Consider the following 24,118-nt stretch of genomic DNA (forward strand, 5'->3'; position numbering starts at 1 on the left):
CCGCAGGAACTTACTATAGTGATCTGGCCCATTATTTTAAAGTGAAAAACATGTTAACTCCTGACTAATTGCTCAAGCGTTACCTTTGTCCAGTCCGCAGGAACTACTAGTGATCTGGCCCATTATTTTAAAGTGAAAAACATGTTAACTCCTGACTAATTACTCAAGCGTTACCTTGTCAGTCCGCAGGGAACTACTATAGTGATCTGGCCCATTATTTTAAAGTGAAAAACATGTCAACTCCTGACTAATTGCTCAAGCGTTACCTTGTCATCCGCAGGAACTACTAGTGATCTGGCCATTATTTTAAAGTGAAAAACATGTTAACTCCTGACTAATTACTTCAAGCGTTACCTTTCAGTCCGCAGGAACTACTATAGTGATCTGGCCCATTATTTTAAAGTGAAAAACATGTTAACTCCTGACTAATTACTCAAGTGTTACCTTGTCAGTCCGCATGAAACTAACGTTACTAGTGATCTGGACCATTTATTTTAAAGTGAAAGATTTTTTTATTTTAAAGACAACATTTCTTAAAACTACATAGCGTTACTGTTATAAATAAAACAAATAACAAACAAACAAACGTAACGTTAATCATTTATTTTTTGCGAAAATATCAAAAGTGGTACCAAAGTAGTTCAAATGATAATGAGTTCCAGTCGCAGTCCTCTATATGGAGGTAATAGTTTTTACAGGGTACAGAGCAGAATTTAATTTTATTGATCCATAAAATTATGTATCTGTCTTCTCTCCGTGAAGGCGCACTGGCGCAGTATTCAAATGTCATAAACTGAAACACAACATGGTCGCAATCTGTGACGAATTGGATGAGGACCAATGAGCGTTCGATATCAGTGCCGTAAATCATGTCGTAACGTGGCGCACTGGCGCTATTTTCAAATCATAACGAGCGCGAGCTCAGCTTTGACTGTGACGGACGCTGTTGCTGAGAATGAATATGAAGAACCATTGATAAAGGGCTGAATTTGTATATGTTCCTTGCAAACATCTGGATTCTAAAGATATGCAGCTACAGCAAACAAATAAAATGGATGTGATTTGTAATTGTATGCTGTGCTTTTGTGTGTATCTATGGTTTGCAGCATGCACAGAAATTTTAGTTCCTATTAAATAGATGAGTAAACTGCTTTCAATAAATTGAATAAAAACATGTATTTAGTTTTACTGCTATAAATACGTATAAATTGTACGTTTCTATGTGCATGAAAACGTATGTAAATATACGTCTGATAGAACCACATTTAACGTAAAAATACACACGTATTCTCATGAGATCACATTGAACACTCGAGTCATGGATTTCACAAGTAATTTACAATAAAATTATCTGACACATACTGTACAGCCATATATTTCTGTGAGGAACTAGTGATATTCTACCAGACACATTGTAATCTGGAAGATGTTGTTTTGTGCTTAACACTATAAATGCAGTCAATGTTTTCATGAAGGATGCAAATATGTTTTGACAAGAGAACATCATTATTTATTGTCACTTCCTGAAGAGAAGCCCTCCCCAGCATGATTTCACTAACGTTAAAGTTATAAGAGTTGGAGACATTGAACTTATAGACGTAGCTGTTTGTGATTAGTAATTAATTGGTTATTCTTCATTAGTTGGCCATAGTTCCAAAGTAGTTCCCAAAGACGATATTTTTCTTCAGTAATTATCAAATAACTAATAAGGAACTACCTATGTCCTAAATGAGCTATTACTTACTGCTTAGTTAATCTTGCTTCTATATTAGTTAATAGTATTAAGTTAAGTGTTAATGTAGTACTACCTATTACTTCCTGCGTAGCTACTTATTAACAACGGACCATTATTTTAAAGCGTTACCAAACTACTTAAGTCAAGCTCACACTACACAACATTCGGCTGGATTTTGCTGTCAAAGACAGAACTAATCCAACCAATCACAGTGGAGATGTTATCAAGTCAAGTCAAGTCACCTTTATTTATATAGCGCTTTAAACAAAATATCCAAAAAAATCGCGTCAAAGCAACTGAACAACATTCATTAGGAAAACAGTGTGTCAATAATGCCAAAATGATAGTTAAAGGCAGTTCATCATTGAATTCAGTGATGTCATCTCTGTTCAGTTTAAATAGTGTCTGTGCATTTATTTGCAATCAAGTCAACGATATCGCTGTAGATGAAGTGACCCCAACTAACCAAGCCAGAAGCGACTGCGGCAAGGAACCGAAGCTCCATCGGTGAAAGAATGGAGAAAAAAACCTTGGGAGAAACCAGGCTCAGTTGTGGGGGGGTAGTTCAATTCCAGGCTGCAGCAAAGTTAGATTGTGCAGAAGAATCATCTATTTCATGTGGTCTTGTACTGGTGGACATCTTAGGTCTTTACAGGGGACCTGTATCTAGTTGTCCTGGTCTCCACTGTCTTTCAGTGATGTAGAGGTCCTTTCTAGGTGCTGATCCACCATCTGGTCTGGATACGTATTGGATCCGGGTGACCGCTGTGACCCTCTGATCTGGATACAGACTGGATCTGGTGGCTACGGTGACCTCGGAATGAGAGAGAAACAGACTAATATTAGCGTAGATGTCATTCTTCTAATGATGTAGCAAGTACATCTGGTGGTATGGGAAGTGTTCCCGGTTCCGGTTTACCTAATTAATGCAGCATAAAAATCCTTTAACAGATTTGGATATTAAAAGCATTTTAGTATGTTATGTGTAGGCCAGGTTAAAGAGATGGGTCTTTAATCTAGATTTAAACTGCAAGAGTGTGTCTGCCTCCCGAACAATGTTAGGTAGGTTATTCCAGAGTTTAGGCGCCAAATAGGAAAAGGATCTGCCGCCCGCAGTTGATTTTGATATTCTAGGTATTATCAAATTGCCTTTGAGAACATAGCGGACGTAGAGGGTTATAATGTAAAAGGAGCTCATTCAAATACTGAGGTGCTAAACCATTCAGGGCTTTATAAGTAATGAGCAATTTTTCAAAATCTATACGATGTTTGATAGGGAGCCAGTGCAGTGTTGACAGGACCGGGCTAATATGGTCATACTTCCTGGTTCTAGTAAGATGTTTCCTGATGATATCTCTCAAGACACATAAAGCGTGAAGAGTAGCGCCCCTAGCACTGAGCCTTGAGGTACTCCATACTGCACTTGTGATCAATATGATACATCTTCATTCACTGCTACGAACTGATGGCGGCCATATAAGTACGATTTAAACCATGCTAATGCACATCCATTAATGCCAACAAAGTGTTGCATTATAAATGGAAATATCTTGTATTCACTTGCCCGAATTTCTCATGAATTTGCAAAATGTGGGAAAACCTTTTTTCATTGTTGGTTGGAATTGCCTCATGACCAAATGTCTTGCAGTTTGTGCAACTAAATATATATATTAGTATCTACTTCTTTTAATTTCAGGATGGGGGATGTTGTGGTGGAAAAGGACAAACTAATGGCTGCTGCATGACAAATGAACACATACAAGAGCATGTCAATGTGAGTAGAACAGACATCCAGACACCATGCTCTGTTTTCTCTTAGTACAAACACATTTCTGTCCTAAAGCCTTGCCATTTAGAATAAACCTGTAGCATTCTTGGTTAGGGAATCAATGACAAGGCAGTCTCATAGGAAACCACTCACATGTTTGAACCCACGCTCATGTGAGGTCAAACCAACAGTAGATGCTTCAAGATCACTGTTTTACAGTCACAGTTACCTATCAGTACTGAATGTTATCTAAGGGCTTTACTAATAATTCAACACTTCTTTTTAAACTTTTAGGTCAATTCAATGCTTCCAGCTCAGAAGTTGTATGACCAGTCAGAGTTTATACCAGTGGACCCAACACAAGAGATCATTTTCCCACCTGAGCTCATGGTTCGTAAAAAAAAAAAAGGTTTAATCTGCATTGATTAACCATCATAGTAAAATGAAGCTGATTAATGTATTAAATAGATGAATCAACACTTAAATGTTTTATATTTGTGCTCTACAGAGTCTAAGTAAACAGCCCCAGAGAGAGCTGAGATTTGTTGGAGAACGAGTGCTTTGGATTCAACCTTGCTCCCTCAAAGAGCTCTTGGAGCTAAAGGCGACCTATCCGAACGCTAAACTAGTGGTTGGAAACACAGAAGTTGGTGAGTCACATGTACAATATTAGAATCACCCAGCTTTGTGTTTGCCCATTCTAGACAAGGATTGCATCCGAAACTGGATACTCTCAGAGTGGGTGCTTCTTTCGTCTATTTCACAACCATTAAAAAAGTTTGTTATGTAGTAACACTGTAATCAGGATGTATTACATTTATCATGCTGACATTGTCCTACTGTTGTCATATGAATACTATGAATTCTGACATACTCAATTAACTTATTGTTTTTTACATACTGTATTGTAGGGATGTATGCATTTTCAGATGCAGCCAAAAGCTGTCAGTGATTTTCTGTTTTTTTTGTTTTGTTTTGGCATGTAACATTGTTGCTACATATTTAATGACGAGTGAATGAATCATTCATTCAACTGTTTCAGTGAAAATGCTGAATGATTCTAAAAAAAACTTGTGGAGTTCTCTAAGAACATAATGCAGAATGCATGGCTGATTTTAATTTCTTTGAGTCCCTCTTCTAGGTATTGAGATGAAGTTTAAAAACCTTCTTTACCCTGTGATTTTGGCACCAGCTTACATCACTGAACTAAACATAATCCAGCACACTCAGGATGGTGAGAGAGTCAGATACTTAAAGGGATGCTTTTGTTTGAGTATGTTGTTGGATGGTTTAAAGCAAATATTATTTGTCAATACAATAAATGTATATTCATTCAATTGTCTGATCTTCAGTCTAGTCTTTAAGTGGTATTTCACTGTCTAGGTTCAGTTATATTGACAGTTAATCTCGGCTTGTGTTTGGTTCACAGGCATTGAGGTTGGTGCATCAGTGACGTTGACTGTGCTGGGGGACGTGTTACGTGCAGCGGTGAAGAAGCTGCCTGCTCATCAAACGGAGGTCTTCGAAGCTGTTCTTGAGCAGCTGCATTGGTTTGCAGGACAGCAGATCCGAAATGTTGCGGTATGTCATGTGTCCCTCCCTGAAATCAAAAAGTGTTTTTTAGAAGTTAATGGACTTGAAAATGACTGTCATTTGTTAATTTAATGGCATTGTTTGTTTACATGACAAAAAGTGATTCTGACTGATTAAAAGTAGCATGCTCCTTTCCTGTTTATGCTTTCAGGCTGTTGGTGGCAATATAATGACTGCAAGTCCCATTTCAGACCTAAACCCTGTGTTTATGGCAGCTGGCTGCAAGCTGACGGTGATGTCCAAAGGTGCAATGCTTTCTTGTTGTTTTTTTTTTCTGTGCAAGGTTCAAAGGTTGTACGTTTCATGAACTGACACAGAATACAGAGGCAGTCTATTTAGAGAAAACAGTCCTATGATCCCTTATTCCACAGTATGCAGTCATTTACCATATAGTCCTGCTGAAGTCTGAATTATGTCGATAAAGTCTAAATTAAGGATTCTCTTAAATAATAGTACAGTTTCTCAGTGTTTGGATGATTGTGGTATAAAGGGAAGGGGTTAAGGATACTGAAAGCTATGGTTAACAGGACTTTTGCAATTCAATGTATAAACCTAGTAACATATACTGTGGGGTGTTGACCCTAGTTTTATTGACACTGTGTCCATGTCCTTTGTTCTGTGTAATTTATGACAATGGTTGACTAATGACAAACTTTCAATGTATGTATATAATGTATATAACATTCTATCAAAAATCTCTGTCTGATGTTTAAAGGAGAGAAACGTGTTCTTGAAATGGATGACAAGTTCTTCCCTGGTTATAGGAAGACTGTTTTGAAGTCGGAGGAGATTCTGTTGTCCATTGAGATTCCGTACACAAGAAAGGTCTGCATTTGAAAAAAATTCTGTGATTGATACTCCAGAATGTAAATTTTATCATAATTTACTTCGTCATTCTATACCCATATGACTTTTTGCAATTCAAAATAGATTTTGGAAAATCTACTGGCTGCTCTTTTGCATGTAATGAAAGTGAAAAGGCATCCAGACTGCTGAGATCCAAAACACAGCAGAAGTGAGAAAAAAAAAGTGTTTATCTTACAAAAATGCATGGATTTGCTAAAGGGGCACTTTATTCACAATAAATTTTTCTTGAGCAAATCAGTATGTAAGAATTATATCTGAAGAATGAAAAAAGAAATGCAGACTTGGTGAGCAACAAAAACCTCTTTCAAAAATAAAAAATAAAAATACTTACCAACCAAAACTTTTGAACAGTGTTGTATCTGATTCATATTTGACATGAAATAGATACAATTTGGAGTAAATTTGTGTGTTTCAGGGCCAGTACTTCTCAGCTTTTAAACAGTCTACTCGCAAAGAGGACGACATCGCCATTGTCACATGTGGGATGAATGTGTTGTTCAAGGAGAAATCCAATATAGTGCAGAGTATCCGCATAAGCTATGGAGGAATGGCCCCTGTCACTGTCCTTGCCACGGCCACATGCAACCGGTTACTCAACAGGTGAAGGATTTTCTAGCAAATTTCTAATATTCTTTTCTGACATTCAGCCTCATTCAAGAATCACAACAGAGTCGATGCATCAGTTTCACAAAATCTTTATTTGATTGCAGACAATGGAACGAGGAGTTTCTAGAGCAAGCCTGCACGTCATTGGCCGAGGACATGAGTCTGTCTCCTTCAGCTCCTGGTGGGATGGTGACATATAGACGCACATTGACTATCAGCCTTTTCTACAAGTTCTTCCTCACTGTCCAGCACAAACTGGCTCTGGACCTGCGAATGGAGGTTTTTTATTCTGTGTTTTCCACACTTACACAATGATTTTACACCATTCATATTTTTTTTTTTTGCTATTTACAGATGTGTTCAAAAGTTATTCTAAAGTTGTTCAAAAGATTTTATTCTTTTTAACTCTACAGGGTGTTATTTTGGAAGATGTCCGACCCGAATATGCTACTGCTACTGAGCTCTTCCAGTTGGATTCACCGTCCAGTGTACAGCTCTACCAGGTACACATAAATAGGCATTTAGCAACTTTATCTGTGCACTGTTTTTGTTAATTGCTTAACTTTATTTCCTTGTTTTCAGGCAGTTCCCCCCAGGCATAATAGTGATGATGTTGTGGGTCACCCTATGATGCACATCTCTGCACTTAAGCATGCCACAGGAGAGGCGATCTACTGTGACGACATCCCCTGTTATGAAAATGAGCTCCACTTGGCTTTGGTTACCAGCACTAAAGCTCATGCACTCATAAAGTTGGTTGAAAAGGACACACATCCTGTTTTAGAATGATTTAGTGTTGGGTTAAAGCTAACTATATGACTTTTCAGATGCACATTGATGTTGTTAAAGAGAACCTACATTGTTTTTATGACTCACGTGTCATAAAAGTTTAAGTTCTGAACTCTGTTGTGACCTGAAATGATGATTATCCATGATTAGGTGTTAACTATGTGTGTATGCGTTTCTATTTGTAGATCCATTGACACCTCTGATGCAATGACAGTTCCTGGAGTGGTTGCATTTATCTCTGCTAAAGACATCCCAGGAAGTAACTTGACAGGACCTGTCATTTATGATGAGACAGTTTTTGCAGATGATAAGGTGTTTTTTATTTTCTTGATTTGAAGTGAATTCTCTGTGCAGTATTTATAAAGAGAAATGTTTTTACACAAACAGTTATTCAATTGATTATCACAGTATTTGCCTTTTTAGCATTAGTTTTTAGTTATGATGCAGAGTGGATCAGGCATAAGGTGACCATAACACAATGGCTTTAACATTTATTACACAAAATAGAGTGTCTCACTTGGAAGTTGTAGTAAATGGCATCATGTATAAGTGACAGATGTTTATGGATTCCCATGCAAAATGTATCTCACATGCATCTCACGTGATTGCAGTGTAGGCAATTCTATGATCAGGCATTTTTATGGCATAATCATTTATTGATGTAGTTACACTTTAACATGTGCTTAAATGTTTGAGCATCTTGGACGGAGCAAAATTAAAAATAATCTTACCCTATAAAATGACGCCATTATTGCTCTTTTTATGGAAGCCTATCTATGTCTCAGAGTGAAAAAATAAAGTTAATTGTCAGTTTCAAAAGAAAAAATCCTTGTCACACTGTGCAATATAAAGCCCAATTTATGAGAAATTAACTCACAATTATGAAAAATAGCATTGCTATTGTGATATACTTCACAATAACCTTTTTTCTTCCAAGGTGGAGTTGGGCTTCCATAAATGCATGAATCAATTTTATTTACAATTATTTGAATGGTTGATATATCTTTGACATAAACTGCTGCTTTTCAAAATAATTTGTTCAGTAAGATTTTTTTTATTAAGAATTCTTTTTTTCTTTTATTACATGAATAATTAATATGTTCATGCAATTAATTAAAAATGACAGTGAAGACTTTTAATGACTTCTTTCTATTACAAATGAATACTATTCTTTTGAACTTTCTATCTATCAAATAATTCAGAAAAAAATGGTTTCTGCAAAAAATATTGCAGCTAAAACTGTTTGATAATAATAAGAAATGTTACCTGAGAACTACATCAGCATATCAGAATGATTTCTGAAGGATCATAAGACACTGAAGACAGGAGTAAAGACTGCTGAAAATTCAGCTTTTCATCACAGGATTGAAGTCTAAAATATATCAAAGTAGTATATTTAAAGTAAATATATTTTAAATTTTAATAATAATATTTCACAATGTTGCTGTTTTTGCTGTATTTTTCATTAAAGAAATGCAGCATTGATGAGCAAAAACATTTAGAACTTTTACTAACCCCAAACTTTTGATTAATTTATGTCACATGCATATGATTTGTCACTTGTTTATAGATGTAGTGTCATGTAGAGTTTATGGTTTTGTTCCTCACAATGATTTTTTTCATGCTAGGTCACATGTGTTGGACATATAGTGGGGGCCATTGTGGCAGACACACAGGGCCATGCTCAGAGAGCAGCCAAAGCTGTGAAGATCAGCTATGAGGAACTGCAGCCTGTGATTGTCACCATACAGGTTTGTATTTACTCCACATTCACACACAGACACACCGACAGAATCATCTAGCTATGGCCCATGGTTTTGTCATGTGTGGTGTACAAAACCCAAATGCAGCACAGCCAGCAAGTTTTCAAAATGGTCTTTATTTACAAAAAAATGTGAAAGTAGCACAAAAGTAGGTACATCTGAGCAGACTTCAGCCCACAGAGCTGAAAAACAAAAGACCTAAACAGGAGAGCACATGACACATGCAAACAAACATGACAGAAGCCATTTGCTCACATCAAAAATGATCAAACAGCTTGTGCAAAAATACACATAAGGAAATAAAGATAAGCTTGAATGGTTTGTTAACATGTTTGCGTTCACTCTTTTAAACAGGATGCTATTGCCAACAAGTCCTTCTATCAGCCGGTGAGAAGTATAGAGAGAGGAGATGTTGCACAAGGATTCAAAGACTCTGATCACATCCTGCATGGTATAACCACGGTTTTTTTTAACATGATAGAGACACACTGCATTGAGGCTCTTTCTGAAGAATGAAAGTTATCTAATAAAACATTCACATTATCTAAAACCTTTTTTTTTCCCATGAAATAGTCTGTCTGCATGTGATAGATCTGCAGTTTACACCATTTCTATACCTTAAACAATACTTGTTCAGACCTGTTCCCCTTTCATTTCATGAGCTGACTCTAATTATGTGATTCTGCAGGTGAGATGCACATTGGAGGACAGGAACACTTTTATCTGGAGACTAACTGCACGCTGGCTGTCCCTCGTGGAGAGGATGGAGAAATGGAGCTGTTTGTGTCCACACAGGCGGCCTCTAAGACTCAAGTAAACAAAAGAAAATCACTCTCTGTAGGGAACTGGTGCAAGACATTAAATGGTGATGGTAGCTTGACAAAATATTGACATTTTAATTATATCTCAGAATTGTGTTTTTAATTGTATCTGAAAAGGTTAAAAGTATCTGAAATGTATTTGTAAAATGAGTTATTTTTTATTTTGTTATTTAATGTAAAATAATATATATATATATATATATATATATATATATATATATATATATATATATATATATATATATATATATATATATATATGTATATGTATGTATTATTTTGTTATTTAATTAAAAATAATATTTAAAATAATATTTACATAATTCATATAAAATCTATTAAATAAAACATATTTAATTAATATAAAATCTAGAATAATATAAAACATAACATAAGTTTTAAAAAAAATCATATAATAATTAAAAAAATTAAATAAGCATCATGATAGAAGGTTTTTGCAAGCCCAAATCAGAAAATCCCAGACAGACAGAGAGAGAGAGAGAGAGAGAGAGAGAGAGATTACAGTAGTAACAAAAATATGATAGGATTATTAATGATGAGATATATAGATTGGACTTAATGCAAATAATGTGCTGTGTTTGCCTCAGGCCTTAGTGGCTAAAGCTCTGGGAGTGCCTGCCAACCGGGTGGTGTGTCGTGTGAAGAGGATGGGAGGAGGATTTGGAGGGAAAGAAAGTCGGAGCACCATTCTGTCCACAGTGGTCGCTGTTGCCGCTCATACGTATGAATATTTATAACACAAACTAATGTAACAATGTGCCTAATTACATAAAGTGATGTCATATGTAACAATGTGAAGGGTATTTAGTTTGGCCTTTGTCTTTTAGGATCAAGCGGCCAGTTCGCTGTATGTTAGATCGCGATGAGGACATGCTGGTCACAGGTGGTCGGCATCCATTCTTTGGACATTACAAGGTGAATTTTTTTGGACAAATTAGCCAGATGTTGTCCTCTAGGTAGACTAAACATCCTCTCTGTACTGGCTTGGATATCTAAACTGCCTAAAATGTCTGTGTTTTGGCTTTGTTTTCCTGTTGTCATGCTCTCTACAGTCCTCGTGCATTGTATGTGTGCATATTTGCATTGCTTTGACTGTGTGACTCATTCTTTGACCTTCTTGCACACCAGTGACTTGCACACGATTGGTCGATTTTGCACAATTCCTGCACACTGTTTGACAAACTACTTTTTGGTCATTACCTTCAGCAAGTATAAAAAAATAGGAAACCAAAGCAAAAACCCAGACAATATTTTTTGCAAGGACATGTTAAAGAAAAAGGTCACCCTATTGTCCTTGCTAGACTATTCTTACACACTCTGTAATCTGATGTCTAGGTTGGGTACATGAACAATGGAAGAGTGGTGGCACTTGATGTGACGCTCTACAGCAACGCAGGCAATTCCCTGGACCTGTCATTGTCAGTGAGTATGCACCTTAAAGTTTTGAACATCTACAGTATCAACGGTGGTCCATGAGACACCCCTGGTGGTCTATTTGACGCATTACAAGATATTTTTTCTTACATCCCAAGCTTAAATGTGTGTATCCTGTCTCTCAATGTACAGATCCTGGAGAGGGCACTATTCCACATGGATAACTGTTACAACATCCCTAACATTCATGGCACGGGCTACATGTGTAAAACCAACCTGCCGTCTAACTCAGCGTTCAGAGGCTTTGGTGGGCCACAGGGCATGATGATCGCAGAGAGCTGGATGAGTGATGTGGCTTTGAGCTGTGGTCGGCCCGCTGAAGAGGTTCATACTGCATCTTTCATTTTCTCATAGTCCATACAGTCCATACATGAATATTCAAGTCTCCTACTACTTCCAGGTGAGGAGGATAAACTTGTACAAGGAGGGGGATTTCACACCCTTCAGTCAGCGTCTGGACCAGTTCACCATCGATCGCTGCTGGGAGGAGTGCATGCAGCTCTCAGACTTCAACAAGCGCAAGGAGGCTGTGGAACAATACAATAGGTCAGAACAATTCTTAGATAGCTTTGATATTATGAGTCTGTTGATATAAGTGAAGTGGGAATTACATTAATGTTTTTGGTGCAAAAAAAAAAAAAAAAAGATTTTCTGACATAAGACAAGAAAAATAATGTAAATAAAGAAACCATATTAAAACATATAAATATAAAATTTACAAATGTATAAATTACAACTGAAAAAATAAGTTCTTTTTCTCTCCTTCAGTTGCTCACATTACTAAAACTAATTTAAAACAAATACTCATAATGGCAAAAGCACATCAAATTATTGACATGCATTAACCATCTGAAATCTGAATAAATAATCTTTCCATTGATATATAGTTTATTAGGATCGGACAATATTTGGCCGACATACAACTGTTTGAATCTGAGGGTGCAAAAAAGGGTCTGCCTTTAAAGTTGTCCAAATGAAGTTCTTAGCAATGCATATTACTACTCAAAATGTAAGTTCTGATATATTTACGGTAGGAAATTTGCAAAATGTCTTCATGGAACATGATCTTGACTTACTATCCTAAAGATGTTTGGCATAAAAGCAAAATCAAGCATTTTGATCCATACATTGTATTTTTGGCTATAGCTAACATGTAACTTAAGAGGTCCAGGGCCACATATCTCTGTAGAAATGTTATCAGTTTAGGCACTGCAAAGCTTGGTAAGAACTGCTGTAACACTTTAATTCCAGGCAGCACCGTTGGACCAAGAGAGGGTTGTCCATCATTCCCACCAAGTTTGGCATCAGCTTCACTGCTGTCTTCCTTAACCAGGTCAGCCCTCTTCCTCTCAGGAACTAAAGAATTTTTAGAAAGAGGTTATTGGGTATATGTGTGTGATGGATATTTTTCATTCAGGCAGGAGCATTGGTACTCGTGTACTCAGATGGTTCGGTTTTACTAACTCATGGAGGAACAGAGATGGGGCAAGGCCTGCACACCAAAATGGTCCAGGTAATGCAAACAAAACACAACAAAAATAATGTATTAAAATGTTGGTCACCACTCTTCATATTTATGTGTCTTGCAGGTGGCCAGTAAAACTCTAGGAATCCCCTGCTCAAAGATTCACATCACAGAGACGAGCACGAACACAGTTCCCAACACCAGCCCTACAGCTGCCTCCGCCTCCTCCGACCTTAATGGCATGGCCATCTATGTAAGCCTCATGCAGAAGATATTCATGTTTATGATGCTTTTTTAATGTACACTTTTTTTAATCTATAATTAATTGATCAAAAGTGAAAGGAAGGACTTTTACACTTTTCTATTCATCAAATAAAAATATTATGCTGCATATCTGCTGCCAACATTTATAATAATTTGATGACTACCGGTATTTAATATCGACAAATCAGCAATATTAGAATGATTTCTGAAAGATCATGTAATACTGAAACTGGAGTAATGGCAGAAATACATTTCATTCTAAAATGTATTTAAATAGAAAACATTTATTTAAAATTTCACAAAACCCTTTAATTTTCCACAGAATGCTTGCCAGACATTACTACAGAGACTTCAGCCTTACAAAGACAAAAACCCCAAAGGCTGCTGGGAGGATTGGGTCAGTATCTAGTTTTTGCATGTAATATATATTTATGTATTTTACATATGACACTTATAATCTCATTTGCAGGTGAAAGCAGCCTATTTTGACCGAGTCAATCTCTCTGCCAATGGGTTTTACAAGTATGTTTTCCGAATTGTCATAATTTTCACATTTCAAATCTTGTAGCTCCTCATAGAATTAAGAATGATTATATTTTATAGGACTCCAGATCTTGGATATGATTTTGACACAAATTCGGGAAGGCCATTTAACTACTTCAGTTATGGCGTGGCCATCTCTGAGGTGGAGATAGACTGTCTGACTGGCAGTCACAAGGTAATGCCAAATATGAAACATGTATCTGTTATGTTCAGACGCCAGTTTGACATACAAAAGGACAACTTGTCTGCATAATAGATTATTTATTCGAGATCTGAACTTTGGGGTTAACTCCCTTTTTTCATATCTCTCCTGTCAGAATATTCATACGTCCATAGTTATGGATGTGGGCAAGAGTTTAAATCCAGCATTGGACATCGGACAGGTATTTCATCCAAATTGAATTGAACAGATCATACACTGATCATATCAATTTGTGATAAATATCATATGATTTGTGGTTGTGTGCGCAGGTGGAGGGCGGGTTCATGCAAGGTTTAGGTCTGTTCACGCTGGAGGAGCTACGCTACTCTCCTGATGGTTACCTATACACTCGCGGACCTGGCATGTATAAGATTCCCTCTTTTGGGGATATTCCCATTGAATTAAAGGTCTCGCTCCTCAGAGACGCTCCTAATGAGAAGGCCATCTTCTCCTCAAAGGTAAGAAGCATCACAACAACTGACTCCACAGTGAGATCATGGTTTGTGTCTGTTATCTCTTATGGCTGTGTTTGTACTCAGGCTGTGGGCGAGCCTCCTCTCTTTCTGGCGGCTTCAGTGTTTTATGCCATTAAAGATGCCATCACAGCTGCCAGGGCTGAGTCTGGCCTGACCGGACCCTTCAGACTGGACAGCCCCGCCACGCCTGAACGGATACGAAATGCCTGTGAAGACAAGTTTACTAAACTGGTATGTATTTACTTTTACTGTTGACTGTCAACTTAGTGTTCGGGGTCATATAATTCTCACAGAGCTTTCTCACTTCTTCTTCTTCTTTTTTTTTTTTACACATTTATTCATCAAGGATGAATAAAAATGACCAGACGTGGCAGTAAAAGCATTTATTACAGTAGAAAAGATTGTATTTCAAAAAAAAAATTGTTGTTGTTTTTTTATGTTTCTTAATCGGCAATGATTCCTAAAGGATTATGTGAAACTGAAGATTGGAGTAATAATGGCTGTCGAATGGCAGGAAAAAATTACTTATTAAAATATAATAAATTAGAAAATAGTTATTTTATGGTGTTTTGATTAAAACGAATGCCCTTGTTAAGGATCAAAAAACTTCTGTTAAAAACTTTATAAAACCGAATCCATATCTCAGGATTGTACAGTAGTGTACAACTAGGGATGTAATGATTCACTCAACTCACAAAGTGATACGATTCATGATAATGATTTAATGATGCAATTTCAAGACACAAAGACAACTTCTAAATGAAAAGGTGTCCATTTATTATTGCATGGACAAAATGCTGCACATTTCTTTGTGAAATTCAAATAGAGCCCAAATCAGAAAAAAAAAAAAAAAAAAAACACTTTTACCTGTGTTCTTTCCTTTTAAAATTAGAGGCAACCACTGTTTTGAATGGAGATGATACATACATGCAGCATGAGCAATCTAAATAAGATGTATAATTTAGAAATTTGAAGCAAAAACACAATTGTCTAACTTTAGTTTTATGAGACTGTACCACATAAAACATGTCTGAATGGAACTGAAAATTAAAATGCAAATTCACTCTCTGACAGCAGGTAATACACAGCATTTCCTTGGTTACATATGTAAACAAATCAGTGCAGTGCTTATGAACACTGCTTTAATATGCATTAGTCAAATTGAAAAGAAAAATATCATCTAAACTTTTAAAGGTCAGTTGGTTCCCCTCAGAGAAAGATTCATTAAACTCTTACCTCCAATTGAATCACAATTCATTTAAAATCTCAAACGATTTGAATAGTCACATGTTTGTATGGATTTTCAACTGGCTCTCGGTGCACCATTACATCCGTATCATATGTACAACTCAACTCAATATGCAGCTTGTAATCAAATGTGGCATTCATGGAGCTGCTTTGTTGTGGTTTTATTGTTTGAGATCATATGGACTGCTTTTGACAGAGCCAACTGAAGTTTATTGACCATCATGTGTTTGCATTTGTTTTAGTGTCCTCCTGCAGATCCAGGCACCTTTACCCCATGGGCAGTGCAGGTGTAAGACAAAGCAAAAAAAAAAAAAAAACCTGGAATCAAAATGGACCTTATTTACTTAACTTTCTTAATGCACATTTCTGGATTTGTGTATTATTCATCTGTCCATGTAGTTCCATGTAGTCTTTAATCATACTTCTTCTGGTCAGTTGCATAATGTTAACTAATAGCTAAATAACTGTTTAAGCAATACACATTTCACCCACAAGTCACATAACTCTTGATGGAAACAATTAAGTCCTACCCCACATTTTGTATTCATTTATTCTTTTAAGCATCCTGTTTCACTCTGAAATATGTTTATGAAAGGTAAACAGGTTGCAAACAGAAATTCACAATGCCATTGAAGGTCCTCGGATTTTAAAACGCACATCAGTGAACAAAGGCATTGAGTGATGAACGTTATTTGCCAAAGAAACCGAAAGATTGAAGATTGGATCCTAAACAGATTATTCTGTGAATAAAAAAAACTAAAAATCTGACCTCTCTGTGCTCTTAGTGAAATTTATATTATATTTAACAGGTAATGAAGTGTACATGAATTGTGCACAAAGTCATTTTTATTTTATCCCATTTTTATAATCATTTTGTAACTGAAAATATCTAATAATAGAGATAACAATATTGAGATTTGTCATTTGTCACATGTCAAAAGCTTTAAATTGCATTAAAATGACGAGATCCACCTATCTTGTGTCTTCTATTGTTAAAACATGACAGACTGGAACCCCTAGTTTCTGTTAAAATTCTGGGCTTGCAGTTTTTCATGAGGTTTGCTGACCTTTAGGTAATTGTTTGCCCGTAGTTACACATGCTGTATCGTTTTTGTCTTCGTAATAAGATAAAATTCACTTCTATCTGAGCAGTTTAGTAAAACTGTTGATAAAAAAAGTAATATGGGTTACAAGAAGAAAAAAAAACACTTCACATTCATACTCTTTAAATTCAGTTAAACATTAAAATTAAAGATTAAAAGATAAAAAATACGTTTTTTCCCACATGAAACGAGGAAATAGGCCTACGCAAAGTAAAAAGCCTAATGTATTACCTATTTGCAGTATATCAACTTCATGACAAGAAGACTATGAAAAACATTGTTATAAGTTCCTTAAATGCCTGGTAATTATTTTCAAACATCTCAAGATTACGTTGGGGAGGGTGGTTCAGTTTATTAGTTTCATTACGACTTGAGTCAGTCAAGCGCATTCTGCTCTCTGGTAATGTTAGGCTAAGTGACACTTTAGCATTAAAATGCAAATGCAAGACTCGACGGAGAACGTATCGGGTTTGAACTGCGCGGTAACAGACGTAACTAAAACGCGAATGCTCTTTAAATGAGCTGAAAATAACACAAATATCCGGGATTTCCGGTGGGAATATACGGAAGAGAGGTTTTGTGTGCGCTACGTGGCCACCTGTGACAGCAGCAGCTCGCATTGACAGTTTGACATGATGGAGTTTGACAGAGCAGAACATGACAACGACAGGGTCGAGAAAACCGGCGAGAACGGCATTAACACCGAGACTCCCGCTCCCGACACCGAGGCACACCGGGAATCATGCGAGGATCGTGAAGAGCCTCAGAAGTCCTGGAGTTTGGAGAGAAACTGGGGGTTTACTTTAGAGGAGCTCTTCAAACTTGCGCTGAAATTCTTTAAAGGTACAGAACTGATGATATAGCCTAGCCGAGACTTTCACTTTCCCTTTTCTGTATGTCAGAACTTTTTTTTTTGTCGCGTCACACCGTCTGTCTATTGGTAGCACAAAATTAAACTCCCTTTTCTCTGACTCGTTGTTTAGATGGTCTAGATACACTTTAATAATAACTCCACCCATTCAGGAACTGAAAGGCCATTCATAATGATCAATATTCAGGTTCTCCTAGATGTTTGCAAGGAGTCCACGATGGTTAGACCTACTGTAAATCTTGTCATTGTCTCACAGAGATGAATGGGAAGGCATTCAACCCAACATATGAAGAAAATCTCCGTTTGGTTGCACTACATAAGCAGATCACAATTGGTCCCTATGATCCAAAAGCATGTTCAGAAATTGGCTTCTTTGACGTACTGGGAAGCGACAGAAGGTAACAAAGGAATATGCATAAAAAACCCTTTTTTTGTGCAAATTATGAATGTATAAGGTCATTAAAGAGTATTATACATTCCATAATGGTAGCTTGATATAATCAATGCACCATGGTATTCTCTGTACCATCACTGTTCTATGGTAATGGCACAGCATATTTTATAAGCATGTGTAAAATAAGATTTAATGCGCAGTACAAAGTAGGTTTTATTCTTCTCTAATCTTATAAAGCCATATAGCACAATCCTACAATGTCTATAGATGCTTCATTTAGTTTGTGGCACTGCGTCTCTCAGGAAAGAATGGCTACGGCTGGGCAGCATGGCTAAAGAAGATGCCATGGAGGACTTTGTGAAGCTCCTGAACTCCTGTTGTAGTCTGTTTGCACCGTATGTGACATCACATAAGATTGAGAAGGAGGAACAAGAGATGAGACGGTATGTTCTGCATTAGTTACAGTGCCTGAAGTGTATAAAGTAGTTTATTAATCTGTTAAGAGTTATTTTTATTTTGTGTGTGTGTTTTTAGAAGAGAAGAAGAAGAGCGTCTCAGGCTGGAGAGAGAAGAGCAGGAGCGGCGGCGGCTGGAAGAAGAAGCACGACACAGAGAAGAAGAAGAGAGGAGGTTAAAAGAGGAGGAACAGAGAGGAAAAGAAGAGGCAGAGAGGTTACAGATAGAGCGGCAAAAGTGAGAATACTACAAATAAAGTTGAACATGTGGCATTTAGTTAGTTACATGAGATTAAGCAAACATTATTTAACTCATCATTGGTAAACATTTTCTATACACACACAGACACACATTTATTTGATACAAGTATATACAGTATAAATTGAATACAGTAAAAACAGTGACATTGTGAAGTATTTTTACAATATAAAATAATTAATATAAAATATAAAATCCTCTTCCTGTTACTCCAGTTTTTAGTGTCAGAAATCATTCCAATATGCAGATTTGGTGCTTAAGAAACTTTTTTTTAAGAAACTTTTTTTTAATTTTTTTTGCAGCTTAATAATGTTACAGTAACATCAACTAATTTCATCAAGTATTCCAAATAATTGCTGTTATTTTAACTAATAATATAATACTAAAATAAATGTATTAGTTTCCACAAGAATATTAAGCAGCAAAAACTCTTTACAGCATTGATATACTAACCATTATTAATAACTGAATACCAGTAATAATTAATATTAAATGAGCACCAAATCAGAATGATTCTGCAGGATCATGTAATACATGGAATACATTCACTTTACATTTTACTAATAATAATAAATTACTAATATATATATATATATATATATATATATATATATATATATATATATATATATATATATATATATATATATATATATATTCAAAAACATATGCTCATTATATTGAGTATATAGAATATTGAATATTAACTGAGGTTTCTGTAGAATTCAGCTTTAAAAAAGTTTTCATCACTGTGTGTATTACCGTCTGTGTACAGACAACATATCATGGCTGTTCTGAATGCACAAACCACTGTGCAGTTTCAGCAGTATGCCAAACAGCAGTATCCAGACAGTCCAGACCAGCAGCAGTTACTCATCAGACAGCTGCAGGAACAGCATTACCAGCAGTACATCCACCAGGCCCTCCGCCTACAGCAGGTACGGAGCACGTTGGAGGATCAGATGTGTGTTAGGAGAATTTGATTGCAGATAGTTTTGTTATTGAGGCACAGTTTAATGGAGGGTTTGCACAGAAACCTTTGCTGAAAGATGAAGCTGTCAAATGTATTAGATCTGACAGCAGCTACATTTCAAACTCAAAGTAAACAATTCCAAATATTTAGTCTGCAAGTCATTTTATATCGGTAATGTTTTCAATACAATTATACACATGCAATCACAAGGGTATTTTTCACTATGAAATGACATTAGTCAATCATAACAAGCACTGAAGGAATTCGTCAGACAGAATGTGTGAATGTTTTGTGAAAAAAAAAAAAAAATTATACTTCATTTTAACTGAACCTAAAGAAACAAGTTATAATAATGAAAAAAACAAATCTGTCATAAGCCCTTTACATTTCTCCTGTGACTTCAGATGGCCTTGCAGAAGCAGCAAGACTCAAATGTGACTCAAACGCCAGAAGCTCTTTCTGCTCCTGTGTCAGATGAAGCTGCGCTCACCTGCAATCCCAACAGCCAATCAAATTCATTAGAAAATCAGGAACAACAGACAGACTCAAAAACCTTCCAGTTGTGTGTGGAAGGCAAAACAGGAGGTATGTTTCATCCATCCATCAACAGAATCTATCTATCTGGCTGTGTATATACTTATATTTATAAAAGTGATATTAAAGATTTTTACATTATCATTTTCTATGGATAGTAATGATAATGATCATGACCATTAAATTTATTAAAAGAAAAAAAAATCCTGAAAAAAAGTTATCACACAAATATTAAGAAATAATAAAATGACATAATAATGATTTCTGAAGGATCATGTGACACTGACGACTGCAGTAATAACTGCTGAAAATACAGCTTTGCCTTCACAGGAATAAATTGTATACGGTTTATAAATATTTATTTTCCTTTCTTTTCAGTTGTAATAAAATTACACAATATTATTTTTACTTTTTTTTTTTTTATCAAATGAGGGTATAAAACTATTTTATGTATATATTAATGTATATAATTTGTAAGATTTTAATATTTATGTATTTGCGTCAATTATTTCTGGTTGTATTGTACAGTAATAAAAATATATAAATATTATTGTAAAATAAAAAGTAATTAAAAAAAAAGATTACTCTTGCATACTCTATATATATATATATATATATATATATATATATATATATATGTATATGTATTTTTGATTGCAGAAGTGCCCATCATTGCCCCCTCTATGTGGACACGGCCTCAGATTAAGGAGTTTAAGGAAAAGGTGGTGCAAGATCAGGACTCTGTGATCACAGTAAACCAAGGGGAGGTGTTGACAGTACGGGTGCCCACTCATCAGGATGGCTCACAGCTGTTTTGGGAATTCGCCACCGATCACTACGATATCGGATTTGGGCTTTTCTTTGAGTGGAAGGACTTGACCAAGCCAGCAAGCACTGAGACTACAGAAACTAAAGAAGGTTAGAGGGTGGATTTCTTGCACATGAAGATAAATTCTTAATCAAATATGTTTTATTATATCATATTTATTTTATTCTGATTCCTAATTTAAGGCACAGAACAAGTTAAAGGAGAGGAGCAGGCAGGACAGGGCAGATGTCCACTGGTGCATGAGGTTGTTCCTGTTTCCCGTCGTGACAGCCATGAGGAGGTTTATGCAGGCAGCCACCAGTATCCTGGTCAAGGAGTTCATCTTCTGAAATTTGACAATTCCTACTCCCTCTGGAGGCCAAAGGTTGTCTATTACAGAGTTTATTACACTAGATAAACACCAGCAAACCAGGTTCTGCACTCACAATCCACCTGTGAGCATCTTGAGAGTCTTTTACAGAGGCACACAACTCAAGCTGTTGGAATATGTTGTTTGATTTGAATGCAAAGGTATTTGCATTGTGTTCTCAAGATACACGAATCCTAGTTTGGAGTCATGATCTAAAGTCCTTGGAAGTCCTGTGCTTTTAGAAGAAATTTTAAGAAAACAAAATTTTCCGATATCTTTTATGTTTATTTTGAATCAATGAAGGAGTGGTGCATATTAATTAGTTTTTAATTGATGCGATTGATTCAAGCACTTTAAATAAAATAAAAAAAATATGATGGTGATATTTCACTAAGTATTTCTTGGGTTTATAGGACTTAAAAAAAATGTTTTGTGGATGGTTGATCAAGCAATAGTAATTTAATATCTGTTACTTTTTATATTAAGGCCTAATCTTATTGTAAACTTGATTATTCTTTTCTGTTTTATATGTTAATTATAACCAGATGTTAAGGACTGTATCTATATGTTTGCACAAAAAAATATATTTGTGCATAAAAGCAAGTCGAGAACATACTAGTACTAGTTCTCCAAAATACTGGCTTTCTGGTAAAGGTCTTTATTAACATATTTTGTGTATTTTCTTGCCTAAAGCAGACATGGGTATCCTGCTGATACCAAAACATATATGCAACTACGCAGACACCACAATGTTGTACTCTACAATGATGGAGACGTGTTCTGTGTAGATGTAGATAAAGAGGTAAAAAAAGATTCTAAATACATTGGAATAACAGTTCAGATAATAGGTTAAAAAATGACAATTTTTAACACTGTGTGAGAACATTATATGTTTCATTTGAAATAAATGCTTTCATACCCTACAAGTGTGCAAATAAATAATTTAAAATATTTAAAGTTAATGTATAGCCCCATGTATAATTTTCCTATTTTCCTGCATTGTTTCAGCAATAAAGTAACATGTACAGTATTGTTCAAAATAATAGCAGTACAATGTGACTAACCAGAATAATCAAGGTTTTTAGTATATTTTTTATTGCTACGTGGCAAACAAGTTACCAGTAGGTTCAGTAGATTGTCAGAAAACAAACAAGACCCAGCATTCATGATATGCACGCTCTTAAGGCTGTGCAATTGGGCAATTAGTTGAAAGGGGTGTGTTCAAAAAAATAGCAGTGTCTACCTTTGACTGTACAAACTCAAAACTATTTTGTACAAACATTTTTTTTTTCTGGGATTTAGCAATCCTGTGAATCACTAAACTAATATTTAGTTGTATGACCACAGTTTTTTAAAACTGCTTGACATCTGTGTGGCATGGAGTCAACCAACTTGTGGCACCTCTCAGCTGTTATTCCACTCCATGATTCTTTAACAACATTCCACAATTCATTCACATTTCTTGGTTTTGCTTCAGAAACAGCATTTTTGATATCACCCCACAAGTTCTCAATTGGATTAAGGTCTGGAGATTGGGCTGGCCACTCCATAACATTAATTTTGTTGGTTTGGAACCAAGACTTTGCCCGTTTACTAGTGTGTTTTGGGTCATTGTCTTGTTGAAACAACCATTTCAAGGGCATGTCCTCTTCAGCATAGGGCAACATGACCTCTTCAAGTATTTTAACATATGCAAACTGATCCATGATCCCTGGTATGCGATAAATAGGCCCAACACCATAGTAGGAGAAACATGCCCATATCATGATGCTTGCACCTCCATGCTTCACTGTCTTCACTGTGTACTGTGGCTTGAATTCAGAGTTTGGGGGTCGTCTCACAAACTGCCTGTGGCCCTTGGACCCAAAAAGAAAAATTTTACTCTCATCAGTCCACAAAATGTTCCTCCATTTCTCTTTAGGCCAGTTGATGTGTTCTTTGGCAAATTGTAACCTCTTCTGCACATGCCTTTTTTTTAACAGAGGGACTTTGCGGGGGATTCTTGAAAATAGATTAGCTTCACACAGACGTCTTCTAACTGTCACAGTACTTACAGGTAACTCCAGACTGTCTTTGATCATCCTGGAGGTGATCATTGGCTGAGCCTTTGCCATTCTGGTTATTCTTCTATCCATTTTGATGGTTGTCTTCCGTTTTCTTCCACGTCTCTCTGGTTTTGCTCTCCATTTTAAGGCATTGGAGATCATTTTAGCTGAACAGCCTATCATTTTTTGCACCTCTTTATAGGTTTTCCCCTCTCTAATCAACTTTTTAATCAAAGTACGCTGTTCTTCTGAACAATGTCTTGAACGACCCATTTTCCTCAGCTTTCAAATGCATGTTCAACAAGTGTTGGCTTCATCCTTAAATAGGGGCCACCTGATTCACACCTGTTTCTTCACAAAATTGATGACCTCAGTGATTGAATGCCACACTGCTATTTTTTTGAACACACCCCTTTCAACTAATTCAACTAATTGCCTAATTGCACAGCCTTAAGAGCGTGCATATCATGAATGCTGGGTCTCATTTGTTTTCTGAGAATCTACTGAACCTACTGGTAACTTGTTTGCCACGTAGCAATAAAAAAATATACGAAAAACCTTGATTATTCTGGTTAGTCACATTGTACTGCTATTATTTTGAACAATACTGTATATATTAAAAACTAAAAAATCACAAGGTTAGAAATCATCCAGTATAGATAAAGGTACAGACTTTTATATTGCAATAATTCATACGTTTATCATGCATAA

General features: G+C 36.1%; 2 protein-coding genes across 2 annotated transcripts; both read left to right on the top strand.

Annotated features, from left to right (window-relative positions):
* The first annotated feature begins 3,435 nt into the window (after positions 1–3,435).
* Positions 3,436–16,351, top strand: LOC113091723 (xanthine dehydrogenase/oxidase-like). Its single transcript, XM_026257288.1, has 30 exons — positions 3,436–3,509; positions 3,798–3,893; positions 4,012–4,153; positions 4,645–4,737; positions 4,933–5,084; positions 5,248–5,341; positions 5,812–5,921; positions 6,379–6,563; positions 6,674–6,848; positions 6,983–7,072; positions 7,152–7,321; positions 7,544–7,670; positions 8,987–9,109; positions 9,476–9,572; positions 9,810–9,934; positions 10,551–10,684; positions 10,791–10,878; positions 11,299–11,385; positions 11,530–11,721; positions 11,798–11,943; positions 12,649–12,730; positions 12,815–12,910; positions 12,987–13,115; positions 13,449–13,523; positions 13,596–13,648; positions 13,730–13,844; positions 13,987–14,052; positions 14,141–14,329; positions 14,411–14,578; positions 15,838–16,351. The coding sequence occupies exons 1-30, from the start codon at positions 3,477–3,479 to the stop codon at positions 15,886–15,888; spliced, it is 3,483 nt and encodes a 1,160-aa protein (XP_026113073.1). The 5' UTR covers positions 3,436–3,476; the 3' UTR covers positions 15,889–16,351.
* A 702-nt stretch (positions 16,352–17,053) lies between these two features.
* LOC113091722 (Golgi resident protein GCP60-like) lies at positions 17,054–22,287 on the top strand. The gene is made up of 8 exons (XM_026257287.1): positions 17,054–17,541; positions 17,826–17,967; positions 18,266–18,406; positions 18,498–18,656; positions 19,453–19,615; positions 20,055–20,235; positions 20,845–21,102; positions 21,196–22,287. The coding sequence occupies exons 1-8, from the start codon at positions 17,331–17,333 to the stop codon at positions 21,408–21,410; spliced, it is 1,470 nt and encodes a 489-aa protein (XP_026113072.1). The 5' UTR covers positions 17,054–17,330; the 3' UTR covers positions 21,411–22,287.
* Positions 22,288–24,118: the final 1,831 nt, after the last annotated feature.

This window comes from Carassius auratus, unplaced genomic scaffold, assembly GCF_003368295.1.
Source record: "Carassius auratus strain Wakin unplaced genomic scaffold, ASM336829v1 scaf_tig00214275, whole genome shotgun sequence".
Classification (NCBI taxonomy): domain Eukaryota; kingdom Metazoa; phylum Chordata; class Actinopteri; order Cypriniformes; family Cyprinidae; genus Carassius; species Carassius auratus.

What these genes read in the sequence shown, in the direction of transcription:
- LOC113091723 (XM_026257288.1), top strand. Translation starts at nt 3,477, where the DNA reads ATGACAAATGAACACATACAAGAGCATGTCAAT. An exon ending in ACATACAAGAGCATGTCAAT is followed by an intron (nt 3,510 to 3,797) that starts GTGAGTAGAACA and finishes TTAAACTTTTAG; the next exon opens with GTCAATTCAATGCTTCCAGC. An exon ending in AAAGCTCATGCACTCATAAA is followed by an intron (nt 7,322 to 7,543) that starts GTTGGTTGAAAA and finishes TTCTATTTGTAG; the next exon opens with ATCCATTGACACCTCTGATG.
- LOC113091722 (XM_026257287.1), top strand. Translation starts at nt 17,331, where the DNA reads ATGATGGAGTTTGACAGAGCAGAACATGACAACGACAGGGTCGAGAAA. An exon ending in TTACAGATAGAGCGGCAAAA is followed by an intron (nt 18,657 to 19,452) that starts GTGAGAATACTA and finishes GTCTGTGTACAG; the next exon opens with ACAACATATCATGGCTGTTC. An exon ending in AGGCCCTCCGCCTACAGCAG is followed by an intron (nt 19,616 to 20,054) that starts GTACGGAGCACG and finishes CTGTGACTTCAG; the next exon opens with ATGGCCTTGCAGAAGCAGCA.